At 44.9% G+C, this 25,549-nt stretch overlaps 2 protein-coding genes across 2 annotated transcripts; one reads left to right on the top strand and one right to left on the bottom strand.

Moving 5' to 3' along the window:
* Positions 1 to 9,272: 9,272 nt before the first annotated feature.
* On the bottom strand, positions 9,273 to 11,409 carry MCAT (malonyl-CoA-acyl carrier protein transacylase). The gene is made up of 4 exons (XM_061472080.1): positions 10,940 to 11,409; positions 10,687 to 10,774; positions 10,194 to 10,411; positions 9,273 to 9,972 (listed from the first exon to the last, which is right to left on the bottom strand). Exons 1-4 carry the CDS (start codon positions 11,381 to 11,383, stop codon positions 9,550 to 9,552), a joined length of 1,173 nt encoding a protein of 390 aa, XP_061328064.1. The 5' UTR covers positions 11,384 to 11,409; the 3' UTR covers positions 9,273 to 9,549.
* A 147-nt stretch (positions 11,410 to 11,556) lies between these two features.
* Positions 11,557 to 23,841, top strand: TSPO (translocator protein). The gene is made up of 4 exons (XM_061472081.1): positions 11,557 to 11,696; positions 19,358 to 19,558; positions 22,651 to 22,789; positions 23,248 to 23,841. The coding sequence occupies exons 2-4, from the start codon at positions 19,371 to 19,373 to the stop codon at positions 23,422 to 23,424; spliced, it is 504 nt and encodes a 167-aa protein (XP_061328065.1). The 5' UTR covers positions 11,557 to 11,696; positions 19,358 to 19,370; the 3' UTR covers positions 23,425 to 23,841.
* Positions 23,842 to 25,549: the final 1,708 nt, after the last annotated feature.

The raw sequence follows: 25,549 nt of genomic DNA, 5'->3' as shown, positions 1-25,549 counted from the left end.
CCTTTTGCTTGGTTTAGCTCCATCTCTGAGAAAATTTCATGTGAGTTTTATTCATTTGACCCGCAGAGAGCGTGCTTAAAAGGAGAAAGGAATCCAGCCAGGAGGAATACAGCCAGGGGAAATCCCCTTTGTTGCTGTCCAGGATCACGCCACTGACAAAGGAGGTCAGTTCTCCAATGATGGAGCTGGAAGCAAAGAGATCATAAAAGAGCTGGCCAAAAACATGCCAGAGAAAAACAGAGCATCTCCAGAAGATTGTCGTTAAATTCATTATCAGGCAGCCTTGAGACAACAGGCAGAGCCTGTCAGCACAGCAAATGTTCAAGGGGCAGGAGGAGTGTTACCTGCCCAAGGGCATGCGTGTAGTTTGAAATAACCCCTGTCTGCAGCCCTGATGTCAGTTCTCTTGATAAGCCAAGTAAAACAACTGTAACGACTACAAAAACACCAGCTCCACTTCAGGCTCTGCTGCTGGTGAACTGCACCTCTTCAGTGCTGTCGGGGAAATATTAGAGATGTGACACCTATACTGAAACCTGTTAAGTTTTGCCATTTTTTTCGCTGAGAAGAGGACCACATCCTATGAAGTACTTAGGTGCTACAGCCTGTATACTGGTTGTGAATAACTTTCTCATACAAGCAGGCTGCTCGACTGATTTTAGTGGTTCCTACTTTCTACCCTTCCATTTGGAAAGCTGCTTATCTGTTTAAATCTTTATTGTAGGCTCTTTCTGTGGTGAGCTGCTTGTAATTTCCATGGTAGCAGCCTCTAGCTGAAGAAGCAGCATAAACCAGGAGCTAAGTTAAAGACTTACAAAAACCCATTCAAATTGTCTGTATTCTACTTTGCTCTCCAGGGATCTTTTACTACCAGGCAAGTAATTGCAGACGGTGCCGGAAAGCATCTTATACTAAGTGAAACTACTGAGAAACTATACTTATCTACACTAGCTATATTTACCTAGATTTTCCAATTTCTAGGCTGTTTTGAGCCAATAGGAAGTGACAGCCATCTAAACAGTGCATGCCTGAATTGCTGTACATCTGCTGGGTCACTGAAACTTTCCTTTGACTACTCTCAAAATAGTTACCTTTGCAACGCTCGTGTTCTGACTGGGGAAGTAAAAAGGGTAACTCTAAGAGCGCATTAAACAATTTCCATCTAAACTGAAAAGCCCTTCTGTTACAAGAAGCCACAGGATTTTCTTTCATGACTCGTTGCAGGGTAAGATGTCTGAAACAAGGAGAGTCCCCGGGCACTTTGTCCTTTCCAGCTACTCCAGTGGAGCACCAGAAGAGGAAACCTACAGTAACCACCAAACAATTCCAGACACCGCAGAGCAAATGGAGTTCAATATCAGGTATCATGCTGCATTAATACTTCTGTCCTTCCTGTCGCTTATCTCTCCCCCCCCCCCCCCTTTCCCCCATATACAAAGCCCCAGACTTTCAAGAAGACTTTGCTAAGCCACATAATCATAGTGAATACTACTGGAAATGGAATAGATGCAAGTGTAGATAACCTGTAGTGCTTAATACTGACCACACAAGATTATACTGCATTAAGTCTGTAAGTTTTTATCCTGCACAGGGACACAGATGTGGCTCTTCATTAGAAATCCACCTGTTATAGCAAGCAGCTGAGGAAGCCATTTTTACATAATTCTCCAGGCGCCTCTCATAACGAACTGATGGTGCTGCTTTGGGTTTTTCTTAATCCCATACATATTTTCCAGTTCAAGAGCTAGGGGCTGCTTTTCACCCATCTGTGAAAATTCCTTTCTGTGTTTTGTTTGTAGTTGGACTGACCAAACCAAACCCAAGTTTTTTTAAGCAGATCTCTAGAATTAAGCTCTTAAGACCACTTACTATTCAGCAGATCTCATAAACAAGATCTCAGCAGAAATTCAAGCTATAATAAAAATGCATAGTCATACTATTTTTTTACCAAAACAAAAAATCTGAATTAGCTAAGTCAAGTTTGAAATTTTCAGCAGAAAAGTGTAGCCAGTTTTTGGCACCAGCGTGTACCACAGACATTGTAGTTCAAGGTTTTACACACTCCAGGACCTGCCTAAGAGCCTTTAGGTTTTGGTCAGTTCATACCCTGGTGCCACCCATTAGCTGGAGACCAACACTGCATTGTTGAAATCACTGATGTAAACCTGTTGGATGACAAAGCCAGTGGTTATGTAAGATGAAGTATTTTCAAAGGTCTGATGTGAAGGTTGTTTCAGTATCTTGACCTTCGGGGGACAAAAAACCAAAACAACCACCCCAAACCAGAATTTCATTGCCTTGTATAAAGAAATGAGATGCCTAAAAAACCAGCATGTTTTCTCAAGAGTGCCAGATACGCAGCTTTTTATGAAAACAGCAAAGCACTTCTGTATGCTTCTAAATAGAGGTGTAAGATGCCTTATCAATAAACCCATAAATAACAGGGAAAGAAACCCTGAACATTTCTCTTTTACATGCCCAGTTTATTCCAGCTGCTAGGGGAGTAACTGTGTCAGACGTTTACAGAGTGCTTTTTAAAGAACTGCAGTTTCAGTATTTTCCCCTAATGTACCCATTCCAAATGCCTTACAGCTCAGCTACCCAGGTTGGCCGTCAGCTAGCCCTGATTGGGGATGAATTTAATAGGAGGTACCACAGGAAGTTTGAAGACACGCTGCTTCACCTGGCACATGGGTAAGTTACCTTCCAGGCACTGTCAAATCCTTTTTAAAAGCATGTGAGATGGATAGATAATTGGTACTGTTTTGTTACATAAACAGTAAGGTTTCTGTACACAAAGTAAAAAATTTTATTGCTACTACTGCTGCTTCATACAGCAGCTAAAACACCAAAACAGGTACTGCAGCTTGTTTTACAAGGAAGAGCTTTATAATGCAAATTGCTGCCACAGACTACAGCCATTTACAGTCAAAGGCTTGAATATGGTTTCTGGGTATTTAAAGTTTCACGGTACCACAGTAGTTTTCTAGGTTAGACAGTGTCTTTAAGCACAACTAAGCAATGAGAGGTCTGCAGCCTAGTAAGTGTGATGCTTCAGGGATGAACATGTTACTGCATGCACTACAAGAAAATGTGGCTAGAGTAAATTTGAATTGCCTTTTATCTGCTGTGAGCTGACGTGCTTGTCACAGAGCCATTAACTGCCAGTTAAATGCCGTGCAGTAACATCCTAACCCAAGATACATAATCTGTGCCTGAACCCCCAAGTACTTACGTGTAGTTCGACCTCTTCTCGCTTCAGAAAGATGATGGTCACTTCTGGCAGACTTGCAGAGAATGCAGTTCTCTGCTGCCTGCTGCCAGTCCTACACTGCTGCCCCGAATGGTGATTCATAAGAGGTCAACAGCTCTCCCTGGGTTGCGCTGTCCTCAGTTTGAAACAATGGCAAAGGCACAAGGTTGCATGTTTCCTTGTCTGATGTTACTGCTCTATTAATTCTGAAACCAAATTATCTCTAGCTTTCAAAGCCCTATGAAGTTGCCAGGTTTTCTTCCTAAGTATTGAGAGAAATATACATGTACATATAGACAGGAACATACTAGAGTTTTAGATTTCTTCTTGTAGCTTTCTAAATCTTGGTGTTTTATTTGCCAATTTTTAAAATAAATTTTCTATCCCCCTGGGGTTGTTTTTCTTTTTTTTAATCTTCAGGGTTGCTATCAGTGTTTTCCAGACATGGAATATTATTAGAAGTGTTACAAGAAGCTTTGGAACTCTTTTGAACAATAACTGGACAAAGAGGATCGTCGATTATGGAAACTGGGTATGCGCTCTCTGTTTTCTCCCACCTTTTGGTTGACAACTAGGTAACAGCAATGCCTGACTTCCATGGAAGTGTCAATGAGTAAAGCATACAGTGCTGCTGTAGTTTTGGGGTTATTCCTTAGCTTGTTAGTGTCCCCCTGTTGCCCTGGTTTTAATTTTCAGGCTGAAACTTCTCATTTATAGGCAGAACATGCCAAATGTCTGCAGACAGCTGCCCAAGTTCCACACAGCTCATGGGGCTCCCCCACCATAAGCAGCTGTAAGGGTCTACTGTAGGGGAGATCAGCAGGCCTTCTGCCAGTGGTGTTTCACCATGTTTACTGCTGAGGAAAGAGGGTTCTTTAGAGGCTGGATATAACCCTGCCACTGCAGCATTCACAGCAGCCACAGACCATATTCTCAATTTCACACTAACTGTGCATGGAGGCATTTTTGTTAGCTTTCCTGCACCACCTTTTTTGCTGCTTTGTTATTTCTAATTCCCTTCCCTTTTCTTTCCGCAGATTTGCAGGCTTCCTTTTAGGTGCGTCTGCCAGAAGCTGGTGCCTGCAGTGTTGCTGGTCATTGCCTTTTGGTGGGCCGTGAATTATGGACTGCAGAATTAACACAGAATTACAATAGGAGGTCATTGCTGGACTCTGACCAATATCATTAACACCCAGGTGGTGGCAGTTGGTTTGTTTTTCAAATTTACACTGATAAAAATCTCTTTTATATTTAAAACCTAGGCTAGTGCTGGGTCACTGCTGTTTCATACCTTTTTTAAAGAAAAACATTTAAAATAAGGAGGTTGTTGCTGGATAACTGCCTGACTTGCTAGTTTTGAAATGTGACTCCAGGCGATTAGAAAGTCTGTCTTTTTGAGTTTGTTTTACTGCAGTATAAAGTGTCTATTTCATATAAATGAGTTTCTTAAAGAGATTCTGGATGTGAGGAGGACTGAAGGCATGCTGGCCATCCTTTAAATTTTAACACTGTAAAAGCAATAGTAAAGATTAAAACCATGATACTTTTTTTAAAAATTAAATTGTTGCTTCAAATGTTTCACAGTGTTATCTACTTTATTTTCCAAGACTGTGCTATCACACATTACTAACAATGTCTTGTCTTGTGCATTTCGCTACCTAAGACTACGGGACAGGCTTGATTTGATTCTTAGGTAGTAAAATTAGCATACGGATAGTTTATTGGAAGAAGAAAGGTTAGGATGAACTAGAAAGCAATTTGGTTGGGTTGGTAGTGCTTGAGAGCCACTCAAGCCAAACTATTACTTTTACAGAATTTGTCAGAAATCTACTAATAGCTTTTATATTCTTCTGCCTCTTTTCAAAGTAAAACTTTTTGAGTTACCCAGAAAAAAAAAAAAAAATCAAGAATTTGACTGAATTTGGAACAGAGATTTTCTTGGTGACACGTCTTTTTGAAAGGCATGTGCTCAGGGGTAAAGAGATGCCTAAGGGAAACCTGAGCACAGCTTGCAGGATGGAGATGGTGTGTCACCCCTGCATAGTCCATAGACAGCCATCAGGACACAGGTGAGTTTCAGCTCTCGACAGTGCGCCCCAACCATATGAAGTTCCTCTCTCTATCTGGGTGCATCTTCCCTATTCTTTGCTGTTGAAGCTGTCTTTCACTGTACACAGTTACAGACTCTTGAGAAAAAATGAAAGTGCATCTCTGTGGTTTGGGTATTCCCCTCAGTAGCGGGATACCTGCTTCCTGCCTAGGTGAGCAACTACTACAGTTAGCACACTTTTGAAACAGGAAAATATAATATGTAATGGCCTGGTGATTTCAGCACTCATCTGAGGGGTAGGAGTTTCAAGTTCAAGTCCCTGCTTTACATCAGAGAAGCAACTGGAACCACTCTTCAGTGGAGACAAATGCCAAACCCAGTCAAGCTTAACCAGATTAAGGAACTTGTTTCCTCTCTTTCATGAATGGTGCCCAAATCCCATTATGATGCCAACCACCCGTCTCAAGAAACTCTTAAAAAGGCTCAACTGGAGTATTTCATTCAACCATTTCATGTTAAAAGACTCTGAAACACCTCTGATTGACTTGAAATGCAGAGCAAAACCAAAATAGGCAAAGAAGGTACATAGAGAACAATAGCTCCAGTATACCCTGGAATTTCACATAGCAGCAGCATGTATTCTAGTGTCCCCTTTTTTCAAAATGCCCTCAGGCTGACTTGCCCATCAGCAGCAGACAGGCAGGTTTTTCCTAGAAAAGAATGATGAGCACACTGGAAACTTAGTCTCTCTCGGGCAAGAAGCTGGCCTGCTGAATTGCCTGTAAAATCAAAACCCAGCCTGAAAATTCGTGAGCAGATTGACTGCTCTGTTCAACTCCATAACAGCAGCATGACAGAATTTATGTTAAAGTTACTATTATTTAGTGAAAGGTAGAAATTCCCACCAAGCAGGTCTAATAAACAATCTGTGCACATGTAACAGAAGTACCCGTTGCCAAAAAAATCGATTCTGAATTGGCAGAATCACTTAAACACTACAAAAAAAAAAAATCAGTTATTTCTAGAAAAATAGTCTTTATGCCCAGGGGAGCAATGATAAATGGGAGACTGCTGCACTGCCTGTTCCCTCTGAGAGCTGTGTGGGGTGACTCTGCTTTTTCATACTCTCGCAATGAATAACCTTAACATTTTGAATCGCAAGAGAGGGGAAGTTCAGCATCCAGCATGTATGGAGGAAAACAGAGTCTCAAGGAATATAGAAATGGAATCAAACCAATGAAGCAAATGAAACACAAACAGCATCTGCAACAAGAATCGGTGCAAACTGGTCATTACTGAGAGGCTCCTCTTACCTGTGGAGCTGAGCAAAGAGGCTCCGTGCTGTGACTCACGAGACCCAAATTTAATTATCTTTGTTTTTTTACTGCACACTTCCTCATGTGACAGAGTTTACGGCACTTGATTTTTTTTTTCCTCCCACATCCTGTTTCTGCTTGTTTCTAGATGAAGGAACCGTGCTGGCTTTTCATGTCTTAAAACATTCAGTTTCCAGAAGCAGAAGGGATAGATGAGTAAGCACATAAAAGAAATGCAGATAACAGTACTAAGATCCAGGATATTTCATTACTCCACACGCTGCTGTTCTCTACCAAACCACAGGCAAGTTTCACAACACAGCAGACACCCTCCTGCTCATCTACAGCTATACCACCAATGTGATGGCATGCTGCCAGGCACTACGAGAAATCAAGCCCCAAACGCTCTCAGTTCAGAAGTATATAGGCCTCCATCACACTTTTTAAGCTGATACAAATTGCCACCAAGATGCCAAGCTCAGTTCCAACTATCATAAAAGCTGGTTTCAAAGTAATGTGGCATTTGGTCTTAGAAGATGTAGTCTGAAGCTTCTCACAGCACATAATTCAGCATTTAGCAATATGAATGGGATTTAATTGAGATATTCTAACCATCTAACTAGTGATAACTGGTACACTTACGGAACTGTCAGCACCTCACATGGAACACAGGAGCCTTCACTTAAGTAATTTTGTTGACAGTGATGCCAGCCCTTAACTGGCAACCGCTGGTACTCCAGCGATTAGGCTGACAAATTCCTCTGGATTTTACTAATCGTTAATGTTTACACATGCCAAAAGTGGAATTTGTACTGTAAAGGTAGGCTCAGCTAACAATTTCAGGTCACGAAAATAACTGCTGAATAAAACACTCTACTAAGCAATCATAATTTAATTGAGGCCAGTATTTCTAATTCACTTTTCAGAAATTTGAAATTATGAAATGATTAATACTGTAACAAAGTTATTCTGCATTTCATAATATATTACTGAAGATATGCATGGTTATTTAAGTAATAATAACCATGTAATAATAACCAATCCTGAATTCTGTTAAACATATCATTAAAATACCAAAAATAAAACAGGAAAAAAGCTAGAGTTCAGTTGGAGCTCCTAGTCACACTTCAACACGCACCATGGAACCTTTTCTTGCATGTTTGTTCATGATTCCCTACCAAATACCACCCTCTCCTAGAGCTTCTTGTGCCTCTTGCAGACCAAGCAAGCCCACGTTTTCTACACGCCCTGTTTATGTCTTTGCTCAGGCAGTGCCATGCTGTAGAATGACTGGACCTCTTTTAATAAACCAAAGGCTGGCTACAGAATCCAAACCCAAGAATGTGGTGTTAATGCCATTCTAAGTGTCCCCTCAAGCACTGCAGGCACTAGGGAAGGTGCTGGAGCTAGTGTGTACTCCCTCAGAGCCTGCCAGCTCTGGTACTCACCACCAGCCCCGACCCATCCAAGGACACACAGTGCCCACAAGGGAACTGGAAAGCTCTTCCTAGGGGCGCTCTGGAGAACCCACTCCTCTGCAGCTCATCACCTGCTTCCAGAAAACATCTGAGTTCCTGGCAAAACACAGCCAGGAATATGGAGAGAACTGAAATACCAGCATTCAAACTCTCCTCCCCACCACTCTGTCACCACAGGGTTCACTCTGCACAAAGGTGCCTCCAACAAGATCTTTCTGCAAAGTTCCCAGAAGCTGTTTCCTGCTTCTGTCAAGAAAAGTCACCCAAAGGCTAATTCAGCCTACGCAGCCTCTGAAGCTCACTCAGGGACAGCAGCCCTGCACTTCAGCGAAACATTTGTGTAACTTCGCACAACCAACACTGGACAGCTGGAGGGAAAATCCGCTCTGTTTACGTGTGGACTGTAGGCCAGTGATCATAGAATCAGCCAGATTGGAAAAGACCTTTAAGATCATCAAGTCCAACCATTACCCCAGCACTGCCAAGCACACCACTAAACCATGTCACTGAGGGCCTCATCTACACAGGTTTTTGAATGCTTCCAGGAACAGATTCTACCAGCTCCCTGCACAGCCCGTTCAATACCTGATCACTCTCCTGGTGAAGGAATTATTTTTAATACCCAGTCTAAACCTCAAATGGTGCAGCTTGAGGCCGTTACCTCTTGTCCTATCACTTGTTACTTGGGAGAAGAGAATGACATCCTCCTCTCTCCATCCTCCTTTCAGGTAGTTGTAGAGAAAAATAATGTTCCCCTGAGCCTTCTCTTCTCCAGACTAAACAATCCCTTCACCCCACAACATTAAAAATAACAGGAGAAGCTCTAGTTTATTTATAGCTTAACATGAAGAAAACTGTGTTCCTCATAACATCTTCTGCCTGGCAAGAATTTTACACGGATAAGAGTCCTGCAAACCAAGTGAGGTAAGAAACAGGAACATCAACGTACCAAAAGCTGTAACAACCAGTTGGCTCCCCTCAACGCACCCTCAAGCCCAGCGCAAAGCCCTCAGCAACCTGGAGCCAACAGCCTGGCTCTACCTTGTTTCCATGTGGATACAAGATACAGTACACAGCCAAAGCTACATTCAACTTGAGGTCATTCCAGCACCAACCCCTCCCTCCCCCACCCCCCACCCCCCCAGTTAAACAGGAAAAAGAGAGGGGAAAGCTGCTTGCAGGACTGAGGCCAAACAGGCAACTGTCTGGCATCTTTATTGGCAGTTCTGCAGTCCTGACACAGATGGAAGAGCCAGAATTTGCTCTCCCCTTCCAAACCTGAGGCACACAAAGAAAGGAAAATGTTCATCTGGATTACATGCACAGTGCTCTTTTCATCACAGGAAGCTACAAATGTTTAAGACTTCCTCTTCCGGGAGCACAGTTAGTTTATGCTTTTTAAAATTTAGGTAGAAAAAAACAAGTTGCATGGACTTTTTCTCAAAAGGCTACTTAGGTCTTTGCTGCTTCCTCATCTTCCAGAGCATCTACATGGTTATATTGTTTCCAGGCCTTTAAATTACACTTTTTGAGAACAGCTCCTAGTTGCTTCCCAGGCCCCACTTCATACGTGTAAGGGAATTCTGTTCCTTGCTGTCTTTCATATACAGCATGCATGGTCTGCTCCCACAAAACGGGTGAAACCAGCTGCTTCACTAACAGCTTCCGAATGTGCTTTGAGTGCATGTACTTTTTGCCATCAACATTGGAATAGACACAGACCAGTGGTTTCTCAATCTCAATCGAGTTTAGGGCTTCAGCCAGTGGCTCTGCCGCTGGTTCCATAAGTCTGGTATGAAAAGCCCCACTGACCGGAAGCATTTTTGTACGTGTAAAATAATATTTTCGGGCATTCTCCTGCAAAAACTCCAAAGCCTATAAGAGAGAGAGAGAAGTGAGAGTCTTGCATGATAAAGGTTTACCCAGTTCACCCCACAAGAACCACCTCATTGTGGCAAAGGGATTCCTTTCCCTACCCAACAACTGAGGGCAAACGAAGGCCGTACATAACTTCCACACAGATGCACAAAGTGAAAGTTTTAAGTAAAAAAAAAATGTTAAACTCAGCTGAAGGGATAGTTATTTGGAAGCAATACCTGTAAGTGTCCTGCAATGACTCTGCTGTCTGGAAACAAATAGTTTGAAATCTCACACACGGGGTTTTTTATACCCAGCGACTCGCAGTGTTTACGGGCTTCCAAGCAGGCAAATTTGTAATTTGCCTCTCGCCGACCGATAACCGAGAGCATTCCGCTGGGGACGGCTTCCGACGCCTTTTGCATGGCTTCGGCGCGCACTTTGACCGCGTACAGCGCTAAGGAGAGAAAGAGAGATGCTCGGTAAACAGGAGCCGCGAGAAGCCAACACCGTCTTGCATCTGCGGCGCAAGAAAGGGCGGCTGTTTACTCTTGTGAAACGTCAACACTTTTAATGCTGTATTACACAGAGTGAACAGTTGAAGTAGAAAATAAGATATAACCTCCAATTAAAAAACAAAACCAAAAGCGCGAGGGACACAGTATGATGCTTTGGGAAAAGCACAGGGCAGAGGGGAGACCCTTATGGGGGTTCAGCACATTCCCCGGGCACCTTCGGCAAAGCCCATGGCTCCAGCGAAGACCAGCGCCGCGAACTCCCCCACGCTGTACCCCGCCGCCGCCACGCAGTTCGCCACCACCTGCACGGAGACAGACCCGAGGCCACACATCAGCCGGCTCCCGCGGGGGGCTGCCGGGCCCGCCCCGCGTCCCACTGCGACTCGGGTGCCGCCGAGACCGGGCCCCGGCCTCCCCGCCATGGGGCCCGACCTCACCCCCCCCTCTTCGCCCCGCCGCTCCCTCACTTCAGGCCGCTGGTGGTTGAGCTTCTCCACGGCGGCCAGGGAGGCGACGAACACGGCGGGCTGGCAGTGCCGGGTGCGGTCCAGCTCGCCCTGCGGCCCCTCCAGGCAGAGGGAGAGCAGGTCGTAGCCCAGCACCTTCTCTGCCAGGGTGTACATGTCCCGCACGCCGGGGTACCGGAGCAGCCCGCGGCCCATCCCCACCAACTGGCTGCCCTGCCCGGGGAAGAGCAGCACCGTGCCCTCCCGGGGGGAACGCCGCTCCCGCCTCGCCGCCGCCGCGTCCGGCTCCTCGCCCCCCACCGAGCTCTGCAGCAGGTCGCTCAGGGTCACCGCCCGGTCCCCACCGCCGGGGCGGGAGCTGCCCCGCCGCCGCGGTACGCCGCGGAGGCCGCCGCGCCCTCTGCAGCCACCAAGCCGCCATGTCGCCGCGGCCCAGCTGCCCATGGCCTCCGCCCGCCCGCCCGCGCCGCCGCGCCCCGCGTTGCCACGGGAACCGGGCGGCCCCCGCCGGCAACCGCCCTCCCGCCGGGCGCCGGGAGAGAGCAAACGGAGAGAGGGAGGGAGGCCGCCGCCCTAGGCCTGGCCTACGCCGCACCACACCACACCGCACTACACCACTCCTCCCGCCCTGCGCCGGGGGGAGGCCGCTCCTCGAGGCGGGCTCAGCCGGTGGGAGGGGCGCGGACGGGCCGGAGGGCGGGCACTGCCGCCTCACGGCGTAGGAGGAGCGACAGGCGGCGGCAGCGCGGGAACAGAGGTAACGCCGGCTCTGACTGAGGGACTGACTGGACGGGAAGGAAAAAAGCCGGCGGAGGGTTCGCTGCGGCCGCGTCTGGGGCTGAGGGGTCGGAGTCCGGCGGGACCCCACGGGCAGGCCGGGCCGGGGCACCGCGCGTCGCGGCTCTGCCGGCGGAGCTGGCCGGTCGCGTACAGCTGTCCAGCTGTGCAGCCCCCGGTCAGAGGCGGTGGGTGAACCCGCTGCCTGGGCCTTTCGGAGTCCTGCTTCTCTGCCTCCTCACACGGCCCACCTGCGCCCTGGGCACCCCGGCGACGGCCACTTCAGGCCGCTCTTACCCTGACGGTGTTTTCTTTCAAGGGTCTCTGTAATTTGCTTTTAATTTGACATCTTTAGAAGGGCGAAAGAAAGGGCTTTTTTCCTTCTGAGTTTACAAGTAATGCGTATAAATCAGCACAAAATGCACGTTACTGATTCGAGCATTCAGTGGCAAGATCATAAAAAAACAAGGTGAAAGTTGCCATGCTAAAGTTGCAGTTGTGCAAGGACTTTGCATAACTTAAGGTTATGAAACTGTCTAGCTGGGAGTCAGACCTCATGGGGCAGTTCAGTAAAAGAGACTGTAGTAGTGATACGCAGACCCCCTGTACATTGGTCAACCCTCTGCATCAGTAGTGTAACTTGGGAGAAGGAAAATGGGTCAGAATAGCAAGAAGTTGTTGAATTTTAGTTCAGATCAATTCAGAAGAAACCCGATGAGATTTACTCACTTTCCTCATCTCTGTTCTGTGCTGCTTCGTAAGAGGATTCCCCCCCTTTCTGTAAGCCTCCAGGTACAAGAGCTGGAAAAGCCAGTGACTTTCTTGGGTTAGCTGAACTGTGTGGGCAGCAATACGGGTTATACGTATCACCTGTATCACCACATCCCACTCTGTGCCTGCATCTACCAACAGTGCAAGCAGCAATACCGCTTGTGCTAAGGTGAGCTGAGATGCTGGATGGCAAGTTCCCACGTGGGCCAGTGGAGGTGGCACCTCAGGGAGAACTGAGGGTAACGACTGCACTCATTGTGTTGAGTGGGTGTGCTGGAGCTTCAGGCACCTTTACAGCCAGCTCCCTCGTAGGCCACCTCGTAGCAGGGGTGCCCCTTCTGCCTAGGCTGCCAGGTTAGAGTTTGTGCCACCAGGTGCCCATCAGGCCTTGGGAAAAGTCACGGGGGTGACCTTCACATCTGCTGCATTCAGAGGCAAAGACCAGGGCAGAGAACAGTTCCTGCAAACCACTGGCCCCCACTGCAGCCCAGGTAGTAACACTGTGGCTGTTACCGAGGGCACCTCAGTACAGCCATTTTGTCTCTGGTTCACTGCAAAGGGAGCAGACTGCTTGTAGAGCACTTGAGACTTACCAGTAGTGATGCCCCATGAACGTCCTCTTGCTACTGAAGCGTGCCTCGGATGTGGCGCTTGTGATATTTTAACCTGTTAAAGCAAGCTGAAGAGAGTCAGGCCTAGGCAGAACGTAAACTGAATATCCAGAATATAGGAGAACCAGCCTTTTCAAAAATAGGTGTAGTGGTTGCCCAGAGAAGCTGTGACTGCCCCATCCCTGGAAGCATTCAAGGACAGGTTGGATGGGGCTTTGAGCAACCTGGTCTAGTGGAAGGTGTTCCTGCTCCTGGAAGGGAGGTTAGAACCCAATGATCTTCAAGGTCCCTTCCAGCCAACTGTTTTATGATTCTGTAGCACTTTCTAAGTGGATGGATGAATAATAATAATTACAATGTTAGTAATACTGATGATAGTAATAGCCTACAGCGGGACACTGGGTAGCTGTCTGGAAGGGAGGTAGTCAAAAGGATGTTTTCTCTTTACATTGCTTGCAGAGGATTTTATACAAACGTACAGAGGGAAAGATTAGAAGAGACTGAGCAGTAATTGGCAAATTATCAGCTGGGAAGCTTTTGCTGTAGCATACATTTCAGTTCTCAATAGGTGAATCTTCAACAAGTTATAGATCTGTTTGTCCAACTTGTGCATGGTGTTTTAAAAGAAGTGGAGCCTGGGCAGTGAGAGCTGTCTCTAGACCTGATGAGTGCACCTTGCATTAGATCCACAAATAAATACCATATTCTTTATTTTTAGTTATATATTATAAACATAAACTGTATACTTGCTAGATATTTTAGTGTCTATTATTCAAGATTAGATAATAAAGATAAGACTGCTTTTTTTGTGGTAGCCATATTCTATCTCCCAGACTGTGATGTAACTTTGGATTTAGTGTTGTGGTTCCCCTGGAGTTAAAGCCACAACACACATAAATTGCCTATTAATATAAATAAAGTATGTACCCCTTAATTCTTCAGCCAGCTGTATCTCAGGAAGAGGCCTTTTCCCCATGGGAAAGTTACATGCTACCTCTCAGACCTGAGTAGAACCTTATCTGCCCTCAAAAAAATATACTGCAGAGGGTGAGAGGGAGAGTTATCTGTCTTGGGTACACCCTCTCCCTTCAACAGTATGCTCACAGCTTTGTCAATCTACCTCAAACCAGTAGGGACTGGAAAACCCAGAACCACGTGGCTAATTTAGTGCTGCTGAGAGAATTTCCTTTGTGTTTTTAATGTGGTAGCTATAATTTAAGCCGACTGTGACTGGGCAGCTAGTACTAAGTTGCACAAGGAAGGGATTAGAGGTTTATTGGCACAGGGGTGTAAGAAAATCATAGAATAGTTGCAGTTGGAAAGGACCTTAAGATCATCTAGTTCCAACCCCCCTGCCATGGGCAGAGACTCCCCACATTAGACAGTGTCACCCAAGGCTCTGTCCAACCTGGCCTTGGACTCTGCCAGGGATGGAGCATTTACCACTTCTTTGGGCAACCCATTCCAGTGCCTCACCACCCTCACAGTAAAGAACTTCTTCCTTATATCCAATCTAAACTTCCCCTGTTTAAGTTTTAACCCATTTCTCCTTGTTCTATCACTGCAGTCCCTAATGAATAGTCCCTCCCCAGCATCCTTACAGGCCCCCTTCAGATACTGGAAGGCTGCTATGAGGTCTCCACGCAGCCTTCTCTTCTCCAGGCTGAACAGCCCCAACTTTCTCAGCCTGTCTTCATACGGGAGGTGCTCCAGTCCGCTGATCATCCTCTCGGCCCTCCTCTGGACTTGTTCCAACAGTTCCATGTCTTTTTTATGTTGAGGACACCAGAACTGCACACAATACTCCAAGCAAGGTCTCGCAAGAGCACAGTAGAGGGGCAGGATCACCTCCTTTGACCTGCTGGTCATGCTCCTTTTGATGCAGCCCAGGATATGGTTGGCTTTCTGGGCTGCAAGCACACACTGCTGGTTCATGTTAACCATATGCAATTAAACTAGTTGTCATAGAATCATGAAATGGTTTGGGTTGAAAGAGACCTTAAAGATCATCTAGTTCTAACCCCCTGCTATGGGCAGGGACACATCACACTAGAGCAGGTCCTTCCTTCTCCTTCTTGCTGACTGAGCTCTCCTTTGGGAGCATCTGGAGAAGGGCAGGGGACCCACTGCCTTTGGGACCTGCTCAAAGCCAAGAAGTGTTTTAGATCATTTTTCATCAGGCTGAAAACAAACGGTTTTGTTTGAAAAAAGCCTCTGTTGTGATATATCTATTCCTACCTATAGTACACCCCATCCTATGAAGAGGAGGGCACTGAAAGCTTCTGTTTTTCTGCATGTTACACCACCATAGACAAATGACCTGCGAAAAAATAGAAGCCCCTTGAGCAGCAAGTTGCACCACTGTTGTCCCCCACCTTTATTTCTCCTGTTCCTTTATGTAGCTGGAAACAGCTTTGGGCAAGTTGGATGTTTTGAGTACCTAGAAAAACTGTTTTAACATGTCTGTAAAACAAACTGAGCTGCTGCAGCCCTCATTACACTGCTTAAACTGCCTGAACTCAGAGTAGGGCTAAATAGAAAATGGGCAGGATGATGAACAAAGTGTTGCAGGGCAGAGATAACTGGAAACAGAAATAAACAAGTGTGTGTGGAAGGAAAGATTTCTAACTGTGGTGGTTCTCAGAGGCAGTATCTGCTGAGCACACACTGCAAGTACCACCACAGACATGCGGGTTTCTTCAGGATGAAAATCAGGGTGCCAGAATATTGCACAACCAGATGTCGCCCTGAAGTAGAGCTGAGATATGATTGGGAAAATAGCAATTATTTCTAGGTTGTGTAGTTCACCTGCAGCCAGAGGGGCTGTGTTAGCAAACTTGTACTGTGTAAGTTATTACTAAGTAATTTTGGGGTTATCAGCTGTACTCTAAAAGGATAAAGGCTGATAATTCTTTATATACTCTGTGATTACTTTCACAGAGATCCGTGCTGCATAGCTAACCAAATGCACACTGCGGCACTGGCTGAGTGCACAGGTTCTCCAGTGCATCTTTGCCTTTTACTTACGCTCTTATTAAAGACCTACACCAGGTAAGCAGAGCAAGATGGACATGGCTTCTTCAACAATCAACTAGTGCTGCTCCCTAGTTAGCTACTGCTTTTTATGGGAAATTGACAACAGTATTTAATTTCTTGTGGATTAAAATAATCAACTGCCACTGCTGATGGACAGCTGTGGTCTACCCTACAGGTATGTCCTGATCTTGCTGCATGTTCTTTCTTTTCTCTGTCTCAGTGGTATTATGCAAGAGAGAGTATTTTGGAAGAAGAGAGCTTGAGAAGTAATGAGACATACTGTTGGAAAACACAATATATAATTAGTAGTAAGAGTGGTCAAAAGACTGGGACACCAACACTCAATTCCAGCCAGTACATTCAATCTCTTCTGTTCCTTCCCCTTTCCTCTTCATGCATGGCTGCACTTTCCCCAGTTCTTTGTGCCTTCCCCACTGCTGTTTGCCTGCCTGATTTTCTTCTCTTGTTGTTTAAGAATTATTTCAGTGTTGTTCCTCTGACATGCAGACAGACAGACTATGGGTTTTGTCCTGCAAAAATAAATAATATAGCAACATAATTTATTCACCAGTAACTGCAGCAGAGCAGTACTTTTCCAATTTTATAGCATTTAGCACTTTCAGCTTGCAGAACACTTTCAGACTCTTCCCTAGGGAGAAGCTGACAGAACCACTGACAAAGTGCAGTTGCTTAATGCCTGCAGGAAGCCACCCTGATATTGTTACCGCCAAATAAAGCATAAAACCCTTTGGGTCCTTGCTTATCACTTTAAAAATTATATTGGCATTTGACAGCTATGCTGGAGCTGCACAGGTGACCAGCACTTTGCAGCATGTGTAGAGAACCAAACCTAGTGTTCTCCCTGTAGGCAAAGCAAGACCAACAGGGTTAGGAATTAATGAGATCTTAGTAACTTTAAATTTCTAACTTAACCTCCTTATCTGAAGGCAACCAAAGAGAATTACTGTGCTGGAGCTCTTTTCCCATTGCATCTTACTGCTCCTGCACATAGCAATTCCTTCACATCCTAGTCAAAGCAGAGCCTTTCATGCTGTCAATACAGGTGACAAGTAGTGTGTGCCACAGCTGACAGCCTGCTGCCTCAGGAGGGTAGCACTACAGATCTAGGCAAGGAGAATATTTAAGCAAATAGTAAGCAGAATCCATATGGCAGCAGTAACAACAGCAATGAGCTTCTTCCCTACTTAGCTTTTTTACTTGGTTGTTCTTTTGTTCTGTTTTTGACTTTTACTGTTGTCCTGCTTTGTCTGCTGCCTTTTTTGTGTGCATTCCTATTCCTTGCCCTCCCACAACTCTCCCGTAAGGCACGCCCACAGCCCAGCAGCCTACACATGCTTTCTTGCTTACTCCTTGCAAGCTTTTTAATCCTGCATGCTTTACCAGTCCCTCCATGCTGTTTTGCCTCAAAATTCTGCTTTGCTTCTATCACCAGGATTTTTCACAATCCCGTGCAATAGAATTACAGAATGGGTTGGAAGGGACCTTGAAGATCATCCACTTCCAACCCCCTGCCATGGGCAAGGACATCTTCCACTAGACCAGGTTGCTGAAAGCAACCTGGCCTTGAACACTGCCAGGGATGAGGCAGCCACAACTTCTCTGGACAACCTGTTCCAGTGCCTCACTACCCTTATAGTGAAGAATTTCTTCCTAATGTCTAATCTAAATATACCATCTGACAGGTTAAAGCCATTCCCTCTTGTCCTGTCACTACATGCCCTTGTAAAAAGTCCCTTTCTAGGTTTCTTGTTGGTGCCTTTAGGTATTGAAAGACTGTTGTAAGATCTCCCTGGAGCCTTCTCTCTTCCAGGCTGAACAAGCCCATCTAAAGCCCATCTGGCTTGTGGTCCCAGCCCCTGAAATCTCTTCATTAAATCTGCATAACTGTATGGGCAGGCCCCTGAGTGCAATACTGCACCATAGTGCAATTGCTGGCCAAGCTCATACCTGTTCTCCAAACAGAAATCCACTGCAGCAGCAGAACTGTGACAGTGCAACGTCATCTGTGAGCCATTTCCTTTCGGTTTAAGGACACCTGTTACAAGGGGGATTTCCTCTTCCTAGTCCCTGCCTCCTCATCCCAACAGTCAGAACTACAGCAATAAAACCTTTTAAATGTAGGCCAAGAGAACAGCCAGGTCAATACAGCAGTTTTCTTTGATGAGCCTGTGAAATGCTGGTTGTTCTAAAACTTTTGTTTTCTCTCTTGGGACTTCCACAGTTGCCCTCTCCCCACTGCTGCAATCTCCCCCCCTCCCACAGGACACACGAACAGGAATTGCGTGTATTTGCCTACTGTACACTTGAAAAAATAATGCATTGCATTTTGGTTCTGCCCTTTTTTATCATGCCTCTAATCTGTTTATATTTTAGCAAGCTAAACACTGCTTTTCTGTAGCATTTGGCTTTTAGCCAGAAAATCTGCAATGAAGCTTTTTCCAGTTTCCTTGCTTACTTTTTTACTGCTGCCTGTACTCTAAACCAGCGTGGCCTACCAGAGCAAGGCATGATTTGGTTTTATTTCTGGGGGCAAGTTGAATCCAGCACACTTTATGGGCTTGGCAGCTAAGATTGCTGCAACTGATTGGATGATTCCACCAGACATCTCCTTCCTTGTTTAACAAAACATCATTTATGTACTTATCTTTTCCGTGTCCTCCCTGGTGTTTCAGAGTCAGGTTCTCAAGTGTCTGCTACTAATTCACATCACTTTTACCAGCCATTGAGCATCCTCAGCACCTTTTTGAGGGTAAAAATGAAACACAGCAGATACAATTATTTTGGTTGAGCACAGGACAACACACACTATTTCCTTACTCTTGACAGTACGATCTCGTTGAGTGAATGGGCTTTTTGGTGAATACAGGAATTCTTAGTGTGTATTTTTTTTTTCCCCAAGTGTAGTTCATATGATATCAAACCGGGTAAAGATATTTATGCAGGTAAAATTCAGTAATCATACTGCACGAAGCTGAGGGGGAAGGCCTCACTTCCCCCCACCAAGTAATAGGTTCCTTTATGGGGGTATCGTCCAGTGGACCTGGGACAAGATCCATTCATTTCAGTTGCAGTCATTCCCCGTGACAAGCTCAGGCTGCGGCTCACATACATGTGCACGTTTTTAAATCTGCTAGAAATGGACATGTTTTGTAGTTGCATTTTAAAACGGCACTGCCAATCCACATGTTCGTGTTTGTTCCAGATTCACCGTCTGGATGGAAGTGGTGTCAGCCTGGGCCCCGGCAGTGGGTTTCACACTCCTGCCCCCTGCAGGAGGATTCTTAGGAAGCACTCTAACAAAAAAGAAATTGCCAGTGTGGTACGGATCTCTACAGAAGCCATCCTGGTGCCCACCTAACTGGGTGTTTGCTCCTGTTTGGGGAGCTGTCTATACATCGATGGGGTATGTTTTTTCACATTGTATTCAGGCATTTACCTGATCTCAAAGTTGCTTACTGTATAATGCTGTACCAGAGAATTATGATTGTGTTCCTGTGGCTGTATATTCATAAGAAACTCTGTCAAGCTGCCTGTTTAACAGGTAAGGACATGCTTTGGGAGTTGTGTGTGGGTTTGATAGGACATCTTGTATGCACAAGTATCCACATCAAAAGCAGGAATTTGAAAAGCTGCCATTAACTTGCTTTCCTCATTCATCCTGAGGGGAATATCTGCCAAGCTGTCAGTGATGGAGTAAGGCAGCACTGGGAGTTCTTCTACGCATGTCCTTCAGGAATTTCAGTAAAATGATACTAAAAAAAAAGGGGGGGGGGGGGGAGGAGGGAGAGAATTAGGATAGAACTATTCTAACAGAGCTCAATTAAAAGGAACCAAAATCAAAACATATGTGTTAAATTCTAAATGCTTGAAACATCTACTGACTCCTTATTTAACAGCAGAGCAATTTCTGTCAAATGAACAAGGAATGACATGGCTAAATACCATCCCCAAAGGGACCTTAAAAGTTTAATAATATTGTATTTTAGCAGCTGTTACTTTTAATAAGATGTGGTAAAAATATTTATAGAAGTAGGATGTCTCAGGAGACTGGGCAGTTTTGATACTCCTCACAGACTGCTTCAGAAGCTGTCCACCCAACAGTGCATGCTTTTATGTTAACTCTGGTGAGCTGTGCCACAGAGGAGAGGGTGCACTCTGCTCCTAGAGCCTCAGCAGAGATCAGTGCAGCCCCCAGGCACAAAGGGATGCTTTGTCTTTCTGCAGCTGTTCATTAAGAACTAGCTACACGGCAAGATTAATCATGCTTTTTCCTAGCTATCAAATACACTTTGTTGCTAATGCAATAGTAATAGTTTTTAGGTTGCAATATGCCTTTTATGGCTTAATCCCTCCCATCTCCCATTAATTTCGTCCATCACAACAGTACATTTCAAGTGGTGTGTATATAGCACTGGCTTAACTATATGAAGTTTCAGATCTTTTCCAAGTGAACATTGCATAACTCATCCTGCAGGTTATCTTAAATACCACACTACTTGTTGCAAAATACAGAAATGATGCAGTGTCTGAAACTGTATCTGAATGCTAAATTGGCTCTCACACATTTGCTCATTTGGTTTCATTTGCTTTCCAGAAAAGCTTTGTCATTTTTATAGCCTCATGTACTGTCCCTCCATTCCCATCAGTATTCTCTTTGCTTTCTCTCTTTGCAGTGTGTACTTTTAAAAAGCGCTGTTCTACTCTTGCATATTCCAAGAGTTATTACCATTTGAATCAGATCATTATTGTCCTGAGAGTTAAAGAATGCCTTGATCAAAGGGACAAGAGCTGAGTGGCTTTCCTGTGAAGCCATTCCTTCAAGTTGTGACAGTTTATCAGTACTTTGATACTATCAGAATCAGTATATTCTGAGGTGGATGGTCCTGATTATGTACATCAGCAAAAAGATCATACTTACTACCACACCTTTTCTTCTGTAATCCATCATGTGCATGCATTCCTTGACTGATCAAGACATATGGTTCCTTTAGAATCTCTTGAATACATTAAAAGCAAGAAGTAACTAAAAGCAGGATTTAGTAAGCTTACATGCCTTCCTCGGCATTTAACTTTAGATTTCTACATTGTGATATTGGTCTGAATTTAAAGTTAGGTTATGAACAACTCTAAGCCCACACTGTGGCTCTGTAAATCACTTAGGAACAGATTGGGGTCTTGATGCCTTTTACCTTACCCTGCCCCCCCCTTCCTGTTTTTAACACTCTGCAATCAAACTGCTGGGATTTCAGAGCAGTTTGAAAATAGAGTTCAGCCCCTATGAAAGTAATGGCCAGGAAGCAAGCTTGTGCCACTAACTGGCGTAAACAGGAAAAAATAAATCCTTCTTGTATGACCTACAAATGAAGACAAACTCCTTCCAATTACTCTTATGGATGTCTGTCTGCTCCTAAAAACCGTAATGCTTAAAGTTGGTCTCCATCTTTGCTCCGCTGCCAGCAGAGATACACGGGAGCCCCCTGCTGTCCAGCCTTGTGTACAGCCCAGTTCACATCCAGCCGGGATAGAACCTGTCTACACTTACTGAGACGGGTGCAATTCCAGATGTTGGCATTTTATCCAGGGCATTCTACTGTGGTCACCTGGAATGGCTATACAGTCATCTGGACTGAAATCCACCTGATGTCTAAAGGGAAAAATCAAAACAAGAGCGAAAGAGTTGTAGGTGATGAATGCTCCTTCTAATCAGGCTCCTTCAGTGCAAAAAACAAACCTTACATCAGTACATCTCCGAGATCCTGAGAATTCCTGTCTTTAGCAACTTACATTCTGGGATCCTCCAGCAAACCAATCTTCTGTAGCATTAAGAAGATCTGTTCAGAATTTTTTTGGAAGATCTTTCAGTAGCTGGGATACTGCAGACAGGAAGGGTGCTGGGCACTCCTCCTGGTTGATTCTTTCCACAGAACTCCTAAAAATCTTTGTTCTCCCCATCTTCATCCCCCTTCCTCCTGAAAAGTGGCTATAGGGTTCCTCCTGCTCTAACGCCATACATCCCCACCCTCACCGGTGCTTTGGGATGCCACTCAGTTCCTACTTCTCTTGTGTTCATTTCATCCACTTAAACAATGGGTTGTGTTAGGTTTGAGGTTTTTTGAATTTATTTTTAAAGCACCATTTCCTAGTACCAAAATTAATGGTTTCTTCACTATTTAGAGACTTACCTTTTAGCCTTGCCTCTTGACTTGCTTCCATTTCAGCATGGCGTTCTCTTTTAAGACTGAAACACAGGATGTCATCTGCTGCTCTGCACCTAGAAATGAGTACTCTGGCAGGATAGGGAATTAATCTCTCTCTGTTGCTGTCCACAGCAGGTGATCAACCCTGTGCTGTCAGTTACTCTGCCAAGTAGTGCCTGGATGTTTACTTTTTCAAATCAACCTAGACCCTAGCACTAAAGTTGCTTCATTTGATCAAGAACGTGCAGTTGCTTTCTAACCGGTGTGCTGAGTTATAGCCTCCATTTGCTTTCTCCAGATATGGCTCCTACCTGGTGTGGAAGGAAGTGGGGGGCTTCAACAAGAAGTCGGTGATTCCTCTGGGTCTGTATGCAGGGCAGCTGGCATTAAACTGGTCATGGACTCCAGTATTTTTTAGAGCTCACAAAATGGGATGGGTAAGTGGAAAAGTAAGTTTCTTAATCATAGACTTCTGCAGTCATTGGCGAGGTGATGAGTCGAAAGTTTGTTATAATCATTGCTCCCTGAAAATGAGCCTTCATTCACACCACATCTCTTCAGGCTGCATCTGTGACATGAAAAGACTGGACACGTTTACTTAGCTAGTGACTTGCTCAAAGTTACACTGGGTTTGTAGTGAATGTAACAAAAAAAGAAGGTATGGATGAGTGGGATTTTATTCTCCCTCTCTTGCTCCCAGCAGCAACACCCTTTGTTGTGACTGTTGCATTGTTTTATGAGTCAAATTGACTTATAATTCAGCAGAAATCTCTCTTTTTTGTTGCTGGCTGGTTTTCTGAGAAGGAATTAACAAGTGCCAGAGTGAAAGAGGTACACAAGTCAAGAAAACTCATCAAGTAAACCCAACGCTGACCACCACCTTCCTGTGTTTCAGGGGTTGGTGATTCTCCTGCTCACGACTGGTACGGCGACAGCTGCAACTGTTTCCTGGTATAAAGTCACCAAAACAGCAGCTTATTTGATGATTCCTTATTTAGCTTGGCTAACCCTGGCTTCTGCACTCAACTATCGTGTCTGGAAGGACAATCGTGACAAGAAGCAATCCAAATAAACAGTTACCAGCCAAAAAGATATTCTTTTCCTCCAAAAGAATTTTCTAAATAGCCTTATTTTATTTTTAGCTGAATTACTTCTACTGTTACAAGCTGACAAAGCAGCACTCGTTTAAAGCAAATACACCTTTACTAGGCAAGTCACAAAGGGCTGTATTCCTGACTGGGTTTTCAATCAGCACTGTTAGTTTGCTATAAAAGCACTAGTTTTCTATATTACAGCATTATAGTTTATATGACAACAGCATTCCCTTACAAGAAATAAGCATGAACTCCAACTTTGTGAGGTCCAGAGGAAGAAATCCAGCCATATATTAACACAGCTTCCAGAAAGCTGCTCCTAACAGTGACAGACACTACTGTGGTCTGAATCAACACTGACGGGCACGATTGTGGCCTGAATCTTTCATGTTTACCACTAGCGATTCAGAGAAAACTCCAGGAACAAACTTGCCAACAAAGTTTTCAAGCTGACAAGCAGGTATTCTTTACTGTGGCGCCGGAAGACACGGGGGATAGCTCCCCCTAACGTGTCTCCCAGCTGCCACACACGCCCTCCTTTTATAGCCACTGGGCATACATACACATTCATGAGGCTACGTATGGATTACATAATTTTCCAGAAAGTTCCCCGCATGCGTACAGAATTGTGGTGGTGGTCTCTGAGGGTCGTTTACTTCTTCCAACAATCTTCATTACTTCTGGCTGCCTTTGAAGCACGCGCAGTAGGTGCTCATACCAGTTTAATTGTTTTGTTAGCACCAGAGACGTAATAATCCTCCTATCCTCCTCCTTATCAGTTAGCTTAACTGTAGCCCATCCTGGACACCTGCGGTTCCCAGATACTCCTTATCCCTGTGTCCTGTTCTTCTAGACTGTTTTTCTTAAAACTATGTCACAACCATAACAATTTATCTTGTGAAAATTCTCAGTATGTTCTCTAGCTGTACTCTACTTTTTCTTCTGTGTATCATCATGCACCTCAGTAATTTTCCATTGCTACTGTTACAAAGCCATCAAACTTAAAATTACCTAAAACTAATTCTAAAGGTTTCTATATTCCATTTTGTGCCCCCTTGTCTCACTAGACACGGTGCTTTAATGCTGTGATGTGTCCCACTACAGCTGCGAGATTTCTCTTCTGGTCATTGTACTCTGGAAATGTTTAAGATGAAATCTTTTTCACAATTTGTGCCTTCTCACTTTGAAGCACTGTACAATTTATTGGCGGCTGAATGCATTAAAGTACATGTAAGTTTACTGACCTTACTCCTGTTTTTATTGTTTTTAAATGGTTTTGAGCAGAAAAACACCTTAAAGCAACTAGCCTTAAAGACAGTCCCTTCATCACTCCTCACCCCTGCTACGGGCAAGACAAAACAGGAAATTCAGAGCGCCAGGTCAGAAACTGAGAGAACCCAACTATTCAGCAGACCCCTGCACACACCTCCGAGGCATCACCAGCAGCTCTGGCCCAGAAGCACTAACATACTCCACCTAGATCCTCAGATGCCAGTTCACTATTAGCCCCTAACAGGGGAGCTAGCAGCTGGGCCACCGGTGTGTCTGCTGTCCAGCAGGGCAGTACTGGCACCATGGCTATTCACGTCTCCTGCCAGCACCTTCTTGCTTCAGCTGCTTAGAAACAGAAACCAGGGGTTCTCCTCTTTGAGGTTATGGCAGCGGACTGCAAGATCTGGGATGCTTAGTTCAACCAGTTGCTTCCTATAAGATAAAAAGATCTCTTCCATCCAAGAGCACAACAGACTATTTTTGCCCACAGCTTCTGGTCCCATTACACAAATCTCACTACTTTCTAGATGCCATTCTTCTCATTTGCTAAGTGTGACATCACTTTCCCTTTGTGATGAGCGAAACCTCCCCCCTTAGATCCCCAGGTACTTCATGTTTTCAGGTACTTTGTAGGCAGAAAGTGCCTTTTGCTCTCCCACAAGAGCAAACACATTCCATGAGCAGCACTGCATGCCTCCTATGTCCATTCTCCAGCACCCACTACTATCTATCAGAAGTAGTCATGCCATCTGTGTTAAGCACTTCATGTTTTCTTTAGTCACATTTAAGTAAGGAGTCCAAAAAAGTTCTGACTCATGAGCTGGAGACTGA

Source organism: Pezoporus flaviventris, unplaced genomic scaffold, assembly GCF_033815535.1.
Source record: "Pezoporus flaviventris isolate CSIRO_AGI_PZ_B2104156 unplaced genomic scaffold, CSIRO_AGI_Pfla_v1 ptg000070l, whole genome shotgun sequence".
NCBI classification, from domain to species: Eukaryota; Metazoa; Chordata; class Aves; order Psittaciformes; family Psittacidae; genus Pezoporus; species Pezoporus flaviventris.
Note: the sequence above shows the minus strand (reverse complement) of the source record. Positions and strands in the feature narration are given on the sequence as shown.

What these genes read in the sequence shown, in the direction of transcription:
- TSPO (XM_061472081.1), top strand. Translation starts at nt 19,371, where the DNA reads ATGGAAGTGGTGTCAGCCTGGGCCCCGGCAGTGGGTTTCACACTCCTG. An exon ending in GCTGTCTATACATCGATGGG is followed by an intron (nt 19,559 to 22,650) that starts GTATGTTTTTTC and finishes TGCTTTCTCCAG; the next exon opens with ATATGGCTCCTACCTGGTGT. An exon ending in GAGCTCACAAAATGGGATGG is followed by an intron (nt 22,790 to 23,247) that starts GTAAGTGGAAAA and finishes CCTGTGTTTCAG; the next exon opens with GGGTTGGTGATTCTCCTGCT.
- MCAT (XM_061472080.1), bottom strand. Translation starts at nt 11,383, where the DNA reads ATGGGCAGCTGGGCCGCGGCGACATGGCGGCTTGGTGGCTGCAGAGGG. An exon ending in AGCCATGGGCTTTGCCGAAG is followed by an intron (nt 10,412 to 10,686) that starts GTGCCCGGGGAA and finishes TTCTCTCCTTAG; the next exon opens with CGCTGTACGCGGTCAAAGTG. An exon ending in TCATTGCAGGACACTTACAG is followed by an intron (nt 9,973 to 10,193) that starts GTATTGCTTCCA and finishes TCTCTCTTATAG; the next exon opens with GCTTTGGAGTTTTTGCAGGA.